The sequence below is a fragment of the Balaenoptera acutorostrata genome, chromosome 10 (genome assembly GCF_949987535.1).
Source record: "Balaenoptera acutorostrata chromosome 10, mBalAcu1.1, whole genome shotgun sequence".
NCBI classification, from domain to species: Eukaryota; Metazoa; Chordata; class Mammalia; order Artiodactyla; family Balaenopteridae; genus Balaenoptera; species Balaenoptera acutorostrata.
Window position 1 is genome coordinate 43,573,594 of NC_080073.1, and position 13,925 is coordinate 43,587,518.

The following is a 13,925-nucleotide window of genomic DNA, read 5'->3' on the forward strand; positions in this document are numbered from 1 at the left end:
GGGTTGTGGAAATGGGAGGAAGAGGCTCAGATGAAAAGCAAAGAAGGAAGTTTCAGGAGAACTTGCAAGAGAAAAACAGGCCACAGAGATTAGCAGAGCCTGACTCACAAAAATACCAGCGCTTTTACAAGCCCTGCATTCATGGCCATCCCCTACGTTTTCAACATACCTACAGCCAACCAGGCCTAGAGCTGGAAAACTGAAAGCCCAGGAGTCAAGCCAGATATTACAGGGTCCAGAGTCCTGTCTCTGGAGAAATAAAGGGAAGTCAGCCCGCAGACAGCCTTCACGCTGTCCAGCCACTAGGCCACCAGATCAGGCTGGAAGGGCCCCCATCAAATGCCGAAAGCAGACCTCTGTCCCCTATTTGAAGCGAGGCAACTTGAGCCAGAGGGTCAAAGCCACTCGGTAACCAAGCCCTTGTGTCTGCGCACGACCCTGAAGTTGCTCCAAAGCCGTCTCCTGGCCCTGAGGTCCAGCCAGGGATCCTTAGGTGGGTTGCACCAGTCCTTTGGCGCCGCCTGGCGGATGTCCGCTGGAACAACAACTCTCAGCCCTTCAAACAGCCTCCCTCCCCTGCCCTGGGGGCTACACTGGCCTAGGGCACCAGCCCGCCTGATTTCCTATCTCCCCTCCCTCTAAGGACAGTGAAGTGCCCCACTTAGGGTCCTATTGCCTCGCAAAGTTTCCCAGGGCACTAATCCCTCCCTACAACACCCCATTACTTTATTCCAATTAGGCCTTAAAGTGACTTGATGTGACCTGGCTTTCAATCAGCTCCCCCTCAATTCAGGTGGCCTGGCTTTAAGTCAGGTCCTCAAACAGGGGTGTGGGGACAGGAGGAAGAGGCTCAGATGGTAAGAGAAGAAGGAAGTTTCGGGAGATCTAGCAAGAGAAAGAAAGGGCACAGGGATGAGGAGAGCCCGACCCACAAAATACCAGCGCTTTTACAAGTTCTGCATTCACTACCAACAGCCTCGTTTTCAACACACCAACACCCACCCAGGCCTAGAGCTGGAAAACTGCAAGTCCAGGAGTCAAGCCAGGTATCACTGGCTACAGAGACCTGCCTCTGCGGGCCTTGGGCACCAGCCAGCCTGATTTCCTACCTCCTCTCCCTCTAAGCTCAATGAAGTGCCCTACACGGGGGCATATATATCTCTCAAAGTCTCCCAGGGCACTCACCCCTCGATATTTCACCCCACTACTTTAAATCACGCAGCCTCTGAAATCACCTGAGTCTGCTTTAATTCAGGTGACTTGAAGTCTAGTGACTTGGCCTTGCTGTAAATCAATCATCTCTGCCTTAATTCAGGTGAACTGGCTTTAGGTCATCACTGCCCCGGAGAGGTGTGTCGACAGGAGGAAGATGCTCAGATGGAAAAGGAATAAGGAAATTTCGAAAGAACTCTTGAGAGAAAAGAAGGGCACAGGGATGAGCACAGCCCGCCCACCAAAATACCAGCACTCTTACACGCTCCTGAGACATGATCGCCAACCCCCTTTTCCAGATGCCAACACCCACGCAGCCCTGCAGCTTGAAAACTGTAAGCCCAAGAGTCAAGGCAGGTATTTCTGGGTCCAGAGTCCTGCCTCTTGAGAAACAAAGTGCAGTGAGACCACAGACAGCCTGTTAGGCTGTCTGGCCACTGAGCCACTTGCCAGGCTGGAAGCGCCCCGATCGCAGGCTGAAGTCAGACCCCTACCCCCTTTGTGAGGCGTGGCAATTTTGGGCAGGAGAGTCAGAGCCGCCCGGTAACCAACACCTTCACTCTGGGCACCACCTTGGGGTTCCACCAACTCCACCTCCCGCCCCATCTCAGAGCCTGGAAGTCTGACCTGGGAGAAGCAGTTGGGCTCCGCCGGTGCTCCTGCGCCCTCTTGCGTCCATCCCCTCTAACGACAACTCTCGTCCCTTTCTCCCGACCGCCCAGCACAGGGGCTTGCTTGGCCTTGCGCACCTTCCAGCCTGATTTCGTTCTTCCTCTCCCTCTAAGTGCAATCAAGTGCTCTACAGAGGGGCGTATTTATCTCTCAAAGTCTCTCAGGGCACTCAGCCCTCCCTACTCCACCCCACTACTCCGTTCACCCTTCCTCCCTCCACCTCCGGAACCCACGGGGCAGCGATTCTTAAGCTCCAGCCCCATGCAACCATCTCTGCAGCCTGGATTCTTCCCGGAGTCTGGAAATTTCTGGGACTGGAAGCCAGGCTTGCAAGGTCACCGGTTGCGGGGTCGTACCTGGAAGACGGGGGAGGGGTGGGGAACTGGAGCCTTAAAGCCCACCCACGTCCTTCAAGGGGAAGGAGGAACGCATCATTTTAACAGTACTTCTCAGGGGTCAGCGGTGATCAATACTCACTTGAGGCAGCAGGGACCACCTCCTAACTGTCTCCCTCGATTCTGCCGGAAGGGTCCCAGAGCGTCTGTGATAGCTCAGGTCCCGACCTCTTTTCTAGGTGAGGCCACCGCTTTCAGGGGCCCTTCCAGTCCAATCCCCCGTCCCCTGCCACCTGGTGCTTTATCTCAGAGAGGAAGGAACGCAGAGGGACTTGGCTGAATCAAGGAACCTGCTAGCTTACAGATGAGTTTTAAGTCAGAACGCCGCAAGACGCAATTAAATATTATTGGAACCTACTGTAAGAGCGGGAGGGGATGTTAGGAGGCTGAGAGGCTGAGTCCGACCGCAGCGGGTCCGGCCTTGGGACCCCGCACAGGCCCCCCCCCACCTCGCTTCCTCACCTTCAGGAGGAGGGGCGCTGCGACTTCAGCCCGGACTCTGCACCTCCCCCTCCCCAATTCCCATCGGGACGCGCAGGGCGGCCCCCTCCCCACCCCGGGAGGCCCGAGCAAGCCGGGCGGAGGGCACCGGCGAGAGGAGGGACCAAAGTTCCCCTGGACTAAGACGCTGTGTGCAGCTCTTCCTAAACAGCTGCAGTAGCAGCCGCTTTGAGCGAACCCAGTGCGCCTGGAGCAGCAGCCCGGGGACGCCGTGCAGGGTCGGGACCGACTTACCTGGCGCACCGCCCCAGAGGGCAGACGGGGTTTCGGCCGCCGGGGTCTGTCCCGAGCGCAGTGGCAGTGAGGCTTTGGGCGGGGTCGGGGGTCGCGCCGCCCTCCTCTCAGGCTTTGGGACAATCTGCGACCGTTGAGGCAAGAGAAGCGGAGCGAGGAGTTCAACGTCCTTGCTGACCCGCGCGCCTTTCTGAGCGGCGGGGCGGGGCGGGGGCGGGGCTACTTGGCCCACAGTCAAGTGCCCGGCCTCAGGTCAGGTGCCCCAGCCTAACGGCAGGTGCCCCGGCTTAACGGTTAACAGCAGAGTCCTGGGATTTAGGTATCGTTCATCAAGAATGGAGCTTATTGTAAAGCAATTATACTCCAATAAAGATGTTTAAAAAAAAAGAAGTAGGATTAAATGTTTGAAGCTGTAAAAGAGAAAATAGGATATATGAGCAAGGCACAATTTATTCTCACAAATAACCAAGCCAACTTGGTAAACATTCAAATACAACTTCTGGAAACAGAACGTTTCCATTGGAATAAAATCCCCAGTGGATGAGTACAACTAAAATCAGACATAGATGATAAAAGAAGGAGTCAACTGAAAGTTGGATGTGAAGCACTTCCCCATAAAGCAGGTTAGACAGAGAGAGAAAATATTTAAAAAAAAAAAAAAAAAAAGAATGGAGCTTATGGTACAAAAAAGTAGGGGGTTGAAGATTTCTACCACAGTGGGTAGGACAGGGGCCGGATAATAGAGGGCTTTGTACTCCATGAAGACTTTGATTTTACTTTTGAGACACTGAGAAGTCATAGGTTTTTTAAGCATGGGTGACGTGATTTGTCGTGGGTTTTGTCAAGAGTATTCTGGCAGCACTGTGTAGAGTGGTAGGTGAGGAAGCTGGTGTTTGCAGGAGAGGTCTGAGGCAAGGAGGTGAACTGAGACGTGACTGCAGAAGGCCATGTGGAGGGATAGAGGAAAGAGTAACCATGAATTCACTTTTTGGGTGAGGAAGAGGGAAAAATTCAGGAAGACATCCAGATTGCAGTTAGTTGAATAAATGGGAGGAAAAACTTTTCTTTTAGACGCTTGGATTTTTTTTTTAAGGTGAAATTTTTTATGTGCAAGATATTTGAGAACTTTATGGACTGAAGGAAAGGGAGATTGAAGATATAAGAGACTGTAATTAATGCTGTGAGAGCTGTAGACAGCTCCTGTTGATGTCTAAGATAAAGGATTCTGCCCAGAGAGTGGCTGAATTGATGTAATGTGAGATCTACAGAGGGTCGGGAACGAAGTGGGGTGAGGAGGAAGAAAGGTGATACCGTCAGTTAAAAGAGAGGGCTTGAAGGACTTCCTGGAAAGTCAAAGAGGAGGTGTGTTTGGGGGGAACACCAAGTAGATGTTTAGTAAATGCTGCTTAGGTTACATGATTACTTAAGGGAGTCCGTGATAAAATTGAATGATCCCGGAAACAGAGTTAGGGAAATGAAAAGAATTTTAGGGTATATTCTGTCCCACTTGACTGGCTTATTATCAGCCCGTCTGGCTCTGATGAGCAGTGATGTGTAAGTCTCCAAGTGTTCACACAGGTGCTCACGCCCTCAGAGTATTCCAGGGGTTCTTGTGGGAGTGAAGGAGTGGCAACAGAGTTAATATTCCAAGCAGAGTAATCTCTCTCCTCTCATCAGCTTACTAATTTTCATATTTTTTTTGTAATATTAGAAGAAAAAAATGGCTTAAAGCTCCCTATATTCTCTTATTTTTCAAATACTAATTATTCTTGAGCTCTGGTAAATCCTCTTTACTCTTAACTTTGGAAAATAGGTTCTCCCAGCTTTTACTTCTACATCTTAAGTAATCAAATTACAGTTTTGTGAGTGCTCTGTTTTCATAAAATTGAAAGATTTGTATGACTAGCTTACCGTGTAGTAAAAGAAAAATGTATACAAAGTTTAGAAGGGAAAATTAACCAGTAATTAAGGGCATTTCACGAAACAGCTTTATGTGTGTGTGTGTGAATATTTCTCTTAAATGTGTTTTGGCCAAATGCTGTCGTGGAAAGTTGTTTTTCTTAAATTGGATATAATTTGTATTATCTATCTGCTGAAAGGGCCTGGAAGCAGTGATATGCTATTAGCAATGTACCTTGAGACCAGATCTTCGTTTCTAAGAAAAACATCTGCTGAAAGAACCCAGCACTTACAGAAATGGCTGATTCCAGGGCTGGTGAAGGGAAAGTACAAACTGGAACATTTTGTGCCAGAAAGCAAGAAAGTGCTCAAACAAATGGTGAGGTCATGTCAAAAGGACACAGGAGTCAGCTTTATGGAGATCTAACTTATTGTGTCTGGAACTATTTGATATCAAAATAAAATGGACTATAGACCTATTAAATAGGAATCCATATTTTAATACATAAGTAAACACATGGGTATAAGGAGAAGCTTCTGCTCACCTTAGACTGTCAACTAATAAGTTTGTAAGAATGAAAGAGAAAACTCATTTCGCAGCCATCATGGTAGTGTTTCAGACAATCATCAGTGGATGTTAAAACTAGAGAGTGGAAGTTTTATCAGGAATAGGACATGTATATAGTCTAAAAGAATCCCTCCGTGAATTACTTATTGATAACAAAGCAAGAAATGATAACTTCACAGTAAAGAAACTCCCCCTTAACTGAGTGATCAAAGTTAATATTGCATGTATGGGACTTGCTGATAAACTCTACTTCCTGGTGTGATGCACTAAGAAGGATACAGTATCACTTCTGTGATATTTCTGCCCAAAATGCATAATGTTGAGTCTCATCATGCAGAAGTATCAGGCAAACCCCAACTGAGGGACATTACATGAAATAGCTGACTTATATTCTTCAAAAATGTTAGTGTCAAAGATAAAGGCTGAGAAATAAACTGTTCCAGATTAATGGAGACTAAAAACTAAAGGTTAAAATGCATGAAAACAAATTGCATTGTGTTATCTTAGATCAGATCCTAGATCAGATAAACAAAAGTTGCTAAATAAGACTTTATTAGGACAATTGGTAACATTTGAGGTCTGTAGATTAGATAATTATATTTTATCAGTGTTAAATTTCCTGATTTTGATCATTGGACTGTGATTATGTAAGTGAATGTCTCTGTGCTTAGGAAATACATCCTGAAGGATGTGTCTATGACTTATTTTCAAAAGGTTTAGGGAAAAAAAATATATAGAGAGAGGAAAAGAGTGATAAATTGGGCAAAATGTTGAGTTGATGAACTTGGGTGAAGGGTGTGCAGGTGTTCCATATGCCATCCTTACACATTTTAAATTTGCAATTAATTCAGAACGAAACAAATAGCTACATATATACCTTTTAGTATATCTTTTCTATACCAGAATTCTTGTTACACTGGAATATATAAAACTAACCACTAAAAAGACTTAACCTTGCTTCTCCTAAATAGTTTATCGGTGAATGATATTCAGGCATGCTCAAGTAGCCTTGAAGAGAGTTTCAAAAGAGACCTGTCAGCTCTTCTCACCCTAATTAGTGTTGTAATGGTGAATGTGTGAGGGCAGTCAAGATCAGCTTCCTGAAGAGTATACTTTGAGTAATGGTCTTGTTTTTTTGTTTTTATTTTAAAACATTATTGGTCTTTGGTCTTTTCTTTCAGATTCTGGGCCTCTGAACCTATATCATTAGTTTTCCATGTCTATATTAATTGATAGGACCCATTCACGCTCATATTGGCAAATCTTTAATTTGGCAAATCTTTAAGTACCTGTCGTGTGGGAGGAATGTATATGGAATTATAAATGACATGCTTCAAACTACATTCTTGATTACTTTCTCCCTTCTTCCTCTATTTCACATCCTGGGAGTCATCTCTCTCTTAATTTCTTTGGTGTCAGCAACTTTTATCAGTTCTTAATAACTTGTACTCAGATTTTGCTGAAGCTCTGAACACCTGCAATATTGTTGCAGCTTCTACTAAGTTTCTCTGCACTTCCTACTTTCTGGCATAACGGGATATTCCAGACTCATCTTGGGCAAACTCTGGAATCAGCCGTTTCTCTTGGTTCGTTTTAATGGGTATTGGTATTTAGAAACCAAGATCTGGGCAAGTTGATTCTTGAGTACTCGGTCTGCTGTTTGGCTTGTCATGTGTGTTCACCACATTTATTTTTAGACTTTTTTAGTGGGTGGAAAGAGCCCCAAAGAACATAGTATGTGAATTCTTTTGCCTTTAGTGGTGTACTGTTGGGAAGGCCTTTTTTCTCCATCTTCAATATTCCTATGCTTTTTGAGAAGGAGATTTATAGACCCTGGTCATAAAGGAAGCAGATTACCCTGTGTGTTATGTATGTGTACATAAAGTTGGATGTTGATAGGAATCTATATCCCTGGATGGGTATGTAGTTTTTCATCTTTCTTGGAATCATATCAAAGTGACATCTACTTTTATATATGTATTTATATTTTTCACTAACAATTTCTATTATATCTTTTGTTAGATTTGGCATCATTTTTCAGATGAAACTTGATTTCAGGTGGAATTTTAAATTTAAAAATCTTTAGTATGTCTATTAGCATGAAAGCAAAATATGACCCTTTAATAAATTAAATTGGAAAACTTCTCTCATAGCTTGCCATTTTAAGAATTTAGTTGGGCCAAAAATATTATATATATGCATACAAATATATACACATATAAACTTGGGCAAATTTGGTTAAGGAAAATAGACACGGGAGACAAAGGTAGGCAAGGGGAAGAGGTAGGAAAAGGTAGGATGTGTGCCGAGAACAATAAGTCCCTCAGACAGTTGGATTAGAGCGCTTGTATACGGAAGGAGACAAACATAAAAGGAAAGGATAAACAACAAGGACCTACTGTATGGCACAGGGAACTATATTAAATATCCTGTAATAACTGTAATGGAAAAGAATCTGAAAAAGAATATATATGTGTGTGTGTATAAAACTGAATAACTTTGCCGTACCTGAAACGAATACAACATTATAAATCAACTACACTTCAATAAAAAGTTGTTTTGAAAAAAAAAAAAGGAAGGTTTGCACCAGGTGGTAGAAACCTTTAATGCCCAGCTAAAGATTCGGGTTATTTTCTAGCAATTCATAATAAAATCATTGTTGATAAAACCATGTCCTTTAGTGATGCTGAGAAAGGGGACAGCATTGCCCAGCCCTCGAGGTGGGTCTGCTCCTCTCAAGGAATAAATACGTATTTGAATCATGAATTCCTGTTTCCCAGGGAATGTCTTACAATCATGTGCGGCAATTCAGAATGCCTGAGAAGTGTTCGTGGTTTGTTTTCTTAAATCCAGCCATTTAGTATTTACTTCTTGTTTATGACTGTAATTTGAACCTTATTTTAGGAGAATGTACCTAATAAAAGCGAGGTATTTATTTACTTTTCTATCTAGGTAATGAAGCATATATGTGTATACTTTGGAGGAAGTGAAGCAGATGAACTGGTATTTATCGAGGGCCATATACACCACCCAGTATGTAGGTAGCTTTGTTCATGCTATCCCAGTCAGTCCTCACAAACAGCTCTTACAAACAAGCAGTGGTTATCTTCTTTTATAGGTAAGGAAATTGAGGTTTTGAGGGGTCACATCCAAGTGACATTGCTAGTAATTGTCAAGGGGGAAATCCAAACGTGCGTCTCTCTACTTGTATGAGAATTGCCAGTCATTCATACTATTGTTTTTTAAGCTCTCAAAAGTCTACAGTGAAGGGATTGCTGTGCTCTTCATATATAGAAGCTTAAGGCCAGGAGGTAAAAAATGGTGTGGCTGGAGAGCAGTTACAAGTGATATTTGCTAGCCTGCAAAAATAAGAACAGAAAATGGGCCAAGAGGAAGATTCCTTATAGCCAGGCAGAAACGTCTGCTAGAATATGTAGGAAAGAATCACAGCATCATAGGACTTGAGTAAATGTGAGCCTGAGGGAAGATTGGTAGCAATGATTTTATCAGAGTGAGTCATCTGACAGCTCTAATCAGAATCACCCCCTTTATTATAGCTTAGGTCATCCATGTGCCTATTTCTAGAAAAGACTGAATCAAGACAAGTGAAACATACCTGAAGATCCTGGCCTGAACATTATAATTGACCTGGCAAGAAAGTGAGCTTCAGATTTGACAGCTCAGTAGTGGTGGTGGTGGTGGTGCTGTTAGAAGTACTTAACAGTCTGTGTTTTCCTTCTACAGCATTATTTTCCAAACTTCCACAATTCCTGGAGGGGGGGGAAATCGAAAATATGTCTCCAGGGATCTTGAGGCAACAGCTGAAGTGATTGGGAATTTTTTTTGAAATCTCCTCTTTTATCTTTAGGCAATCTTCATTTTCATATCTATTTGTTTTAATTGAAATTACTTCTTTTACTGGTTAAATATTTCCTTACCCCCATCCTAAATCACCCAGTGGAATTGACGGTTTGGGAAAATGTGCTTATTTCACTGGCCTGGCATCTCCCGCCTCTGCGCCAGGTGGGTGCCCCGTGTGAGAAGCACCACCTCCCAGGGTTTGAGCTCCCACAGAGGCTTTACCGGTAGCACACGGGGCTGCCACACCCCTGTTGACTCCCCACCCCTGTGACTCCCTCACTTCTGGTTCCTCCCTATTTATCACACTGTCATGGTCTCTTTCTTTCACTTGATTGGCATGACTTTATTTTAAGGGCTTTATCTCTTGATGTGTCCAACAGTTTTATTTTTAGAATTTCTTTTTTTTGTCTTACCAGGGGAATGTAACCAAATACCTATCTATCTATCTGAGTCTTGCAGGTACATATTTTTTCCTCACGATGCTGCTTGCTATTTCACTTAAGGCACAGTTGCTGCAGATATGACATGACAGAGGGCAGGCTTAGCCTGGGTGTTCTTTGCGGCCAGTCTCTTCTGGCACTGAGTCAGCATGAAGGCCCAGCTCTGTGTGTGTGGAGCTGGGGGTGGGATGGGGGAGTAAATTTTCATCACTGTCTCTTGGATAAGAGGGAATGAGCGCAGGCCAGCACGTACGGAAACTAATTTCAGGTCGCGAGCAAGTGCCAGCTTTATGATTGTTATATATATTGTATTTTCTAGTGATTCCCAGTTGATTTCCAGCTTATGTTACAGCCTTGAAAAGAGTTCAGTGCTTTTTGGTAATTTAACAGCAGCAAAGATTTCCTTTGTAAAGCATTTTTATACCTAAATGTTATATGAAAAGGATTATTGCTGATTTACTGATACTAAAGACTTGGTTCACGTTAAGCCCTCAAGTCCTTTGTTTAGGGTGTCATTTGTGTCCAACCTGTTTTCTTCTCCTGAAACTCTATTGTCTACCTTGAACTGGTCTAATCTTGCTTGATCCCATGTTTCCCCACTATCCCTCTGCAGAACACCTTTTGTACCAAATGCAATTGCATTCCTGTCTTTTGAATGACATCTGCTACAAAAATAGCTTTTTACATAGGCCTTGTAGATTTCAAAATCTTTTCTTTTTAAACTAACGTGTCTTTATATCTTCGGAACTATTCTATGAGATAGACAGCTTGGGGATTGTTATTACTCATTTTTTGAATGAAAAAAGAAGATACCAGTGGTCGTGACTTGCAACTTCATGCCAAAGCCCCAGGTCTCTGGGGTTTCAATCTGCTGAACCATTCTGCTTCAGTACCCTAGTTTCTAGAAACATTTCCAGTTTTCCCAAAAGTGGGAATAATTTATTATGTAGGTTGAGTTGTCTACAGAGAAGATAGCTCTAAGATATTTCAGGTTTGTTTTTTTTTTAAGTTTTAAAATTAGGGAAGAAACAATGAGTTTTCTGAATTTCCAAATAGGACTGGTTCCTATATTAGATAGGTTAAATATGTTTACTTCCTGAGAACAAAGTGGACTGAATCAGAGAAGATAGTGTGTGGCTAAGTTTTCATTTTTCTCTTTATTTCTGGGACTAGTATTTTATCTCCTCTTTGTTGAAATATTGTGAGAAAGTCATGGGTGGAAGAGTCACACTTTGTGGTTCTTAGTAGGAATTTCTGTGTTCATGAGGTTTCTCAAAGGTAGTATTAGAGGTCCTCTAGCTATGTGAGAGTTTTTGAAAATCTAATAGAAATGGTAGGTTTCCATGTGGTAAATCCATGGATCTTAAAACGTCAAGCTTCTTTACTTTCGGCTGGAATTTAATGCACCTGATTAGAAGCCCTGTTTGGCAGCACATGGGCATGACTGATTAATTTTTTTGAGAGTTGTCATTTGTTTGTAGACAAGGAGTCCGTGAGGAGAGAATAAAACCAAGTGACTGGTCTCCTGGTCTCCAGATAGTTGTTGGGAGTCTGAGATCTGTGCTGCAGTGATGGAGGGTGTCCACCAGGTGGCACCAAGGATTTGCTTAACTGTTGGCTCCCCAGCTAGTTAGTGACTGGACCACCTGAAGCCCATTTAAACTTCTCCCCCACCTTGTAAACTATGGCTCAGCTGCAGCTGCACCCTCAGTTCTGGTCCCTGGCTTCCCCTGTACCCACCCCCTCAGCGCTGCTGCTGCTGCTCTGTATTGGCGTCTCACCGCACTGTGGGTGTTGACTCTTCCCCTGGATGGGAAGCTTCTTGAGAGCAGCGCCAAATGAATTTACTTTAAAGCTTATTCCTTTCGGTATTTCCAGCAGCGCCGGGCACAGGACCTCTGAGCTGCAGTGTTGAGTTAACATCTGTTGGTGATCTGTGGGCTAGTTGTGACCCTCCATCGCGTTCACTTTCAGTATGTTTTTTGTCTTGAAGGGCATGTTTATTTTCCCAGCCGCATAAATGACTTGCTGGAGGGGGTTGTGTAGTTTCATAAACCTTACTCTAAACTGCACCCTGACCAACCACTTTCACTAACTTCCAAGACAGTTATAGAGATCATTCCTGTGGAATGATGGGTCTTCCCCGCAGCCCTGCAGTTGGCCTTGGCGGTGGGACTTCCCTGCGTGTTAGGCAGCAGGTGGCCTCAGAGTTGTTAGGCTGTGCGCCGTATAGGTAGGAGCTTGGGAAAAGCAGAAGAGAATCCTCTGTAGCTCTCATCCCTCTGCCTTATCGGGGCTCCCAGGGGGGCCTCCCAGAGCAAGCGGGTTTGGCCTGGGAGGGAGGCCTCTTGCCGAGGAAGGGCGGGCCCGGGAGGAGCAGTAGTACCACAACATATTGTAGTTGGATTGTGTCATTTTATTGGAGACCATTAAGGAAGTGGACGTTCATTTTTTTCTCTTCCAGAAAACAGATAATGGCTTCTAAGCCAATTGGAAGGAAATTTGTAAAGGTTTCATAACAGTGTTATTTCATTATTACAGCCAACCTCCACAGGCAACCAAGTTGTTTTCAGGCCTGACCCTGGCTCTGGCTTTTTCGTTGTGTGGATACCTTTCCAAAGTGTTTGATTTGATGACACATTCAGGGGTTCTGTGTTTGATAGCAGACCCAAGAGTGTGCAGAACTCTGAGCAAACAGCATTTACATTTACCTAATGTAATTTAAAAAATGAGCCACAGTCTAGGTGATACTGGAGATGGTAATACTGATGTGGTGTGTCTGGGTGCTTCTTGAAAGGCTTGTTTGTTTAGCTCCCTAGTGAATTTGATAAACCAAGGCCATATTTTTATTTCTAGAGCTGGGAGTTCCCCAAGCTGGCCGTTTTGACCTTTGAATGTTAGGAGCCCCAAAAGTTCTGATTATGAGACAAGGAAAAGGCAACAGCTTTTCTTGTCCATTAAAAAACCCAGGACCCACTCCTGGCATTCCTTTGTCCTACAAACAGAGCAGAGAATGGGACCCCTGCTCTTTGGGGTGGTGTTACTTTAAAGACAATCAGAATCTACCTGTTAAATGCTCATCTTCTCTGTGAGTCTGTGTTTTGGTTTATTATCACCTTTGGCAGTTGAATTTAAATCCACTGGGGGTGGGGTGGGGTAGTTTGTAAGTACATTTTCAGAAATGCATCTAAAAGTCTTTTCAGGAAAAATTTGGGACCTGCTAGTGCAAATTAACATCGCTAATACAGCTGCTTTGTTTTTAGGTGATCGGCGAGGACAATGTGGCGGTGCCCTCCCACCTCTGCACGGTGATCCTGGTGCGCAGAAGCCCGGAGTCTCCTGAGCCCCTGGCATTAGGGGCTTCATGGTGCCCAGCGAGGCCATTGGCTTCCAGCCCCAATTAAGTGAGCTCCAGGTGAGCCTGCAGGAGCTGGAGAAGTTGTCAGGACTGGTGTTTTTCCCTCATCTAGATGGAAATAGTGACATCAGGAACATCTGCTCGGTGGACACCTGTAAGCTCCTGGGTTTCAGGAAGTTCACTCTGAGCACAAGAAAGATTCAGGGAGCCCGATCGGTACTCAGACTGGAAAATCCTTTCATGGAAAATTTGCAGAACGCAGGCATTGAACCCAATGAGGACTTCATGACTCACTGCAAGAAGAAGCTGGAAGAACTCAAAGTTCAGAGTAGTCAGGAGTCCTGGAAAGAAAGCCCTCGTAGTTCACCTCTCAGAAGTGTGTGACGTTGTCTGTAACGAAGCAGGTGCAGCCTCTTTGAGATACTATGTTTTAGAGGCTCTGCTTTAAAATGATGGAATCCTAAATTTCAGACTAAATTTCTCCCCAAAAGATCAAAGATGTCAAATGTTTTGGTGGGTATTTTATTTGATGTGGGAAACTAAGGAAACTGTTAACACCTGCAGATCACGGGCTGGTCTTGTGTCAAGTTAACAGGAGGGCTGTGTCTGCAAGATGACTCTGTGTGCGTGTCCCTCTGGATGTATTGTATGTGAAGGCATTATATTTTCTGCCTCCAGATCATACAGTGTCTTTGATTTATCTGCTCAGCCTTCTTGGAACCCAATATTGTATGTGTTCTTTCCCTGGGACTTGAGCTGGTCTTAGAGATGGCTTTTAGATATCC

At 44.2% G+C, this 13,925-nt stretch overlaps 1 protein-coding gene across 1 annotated transcript; it reads left to right on the forward strand.

Moving 5' to 3' along the window:
- The first annotated feature begins 11,466 nt into the window (after positions 1-11,466).
- EXOG (exo/endonuclease G) lies at positions 11,467-13,524 on the forward strand. Its single transcript, XM_057555757.1, is given in 3 exon segments — positions 11,467-11,514; positions 13,046-13,139; positions 13,142-13,524. Coding segments are annotated over 3 exon segments (525 nt in total).
- The last annotated feature ends 401 nt before the right edge of the window (positions 13,525-13,925 follow it).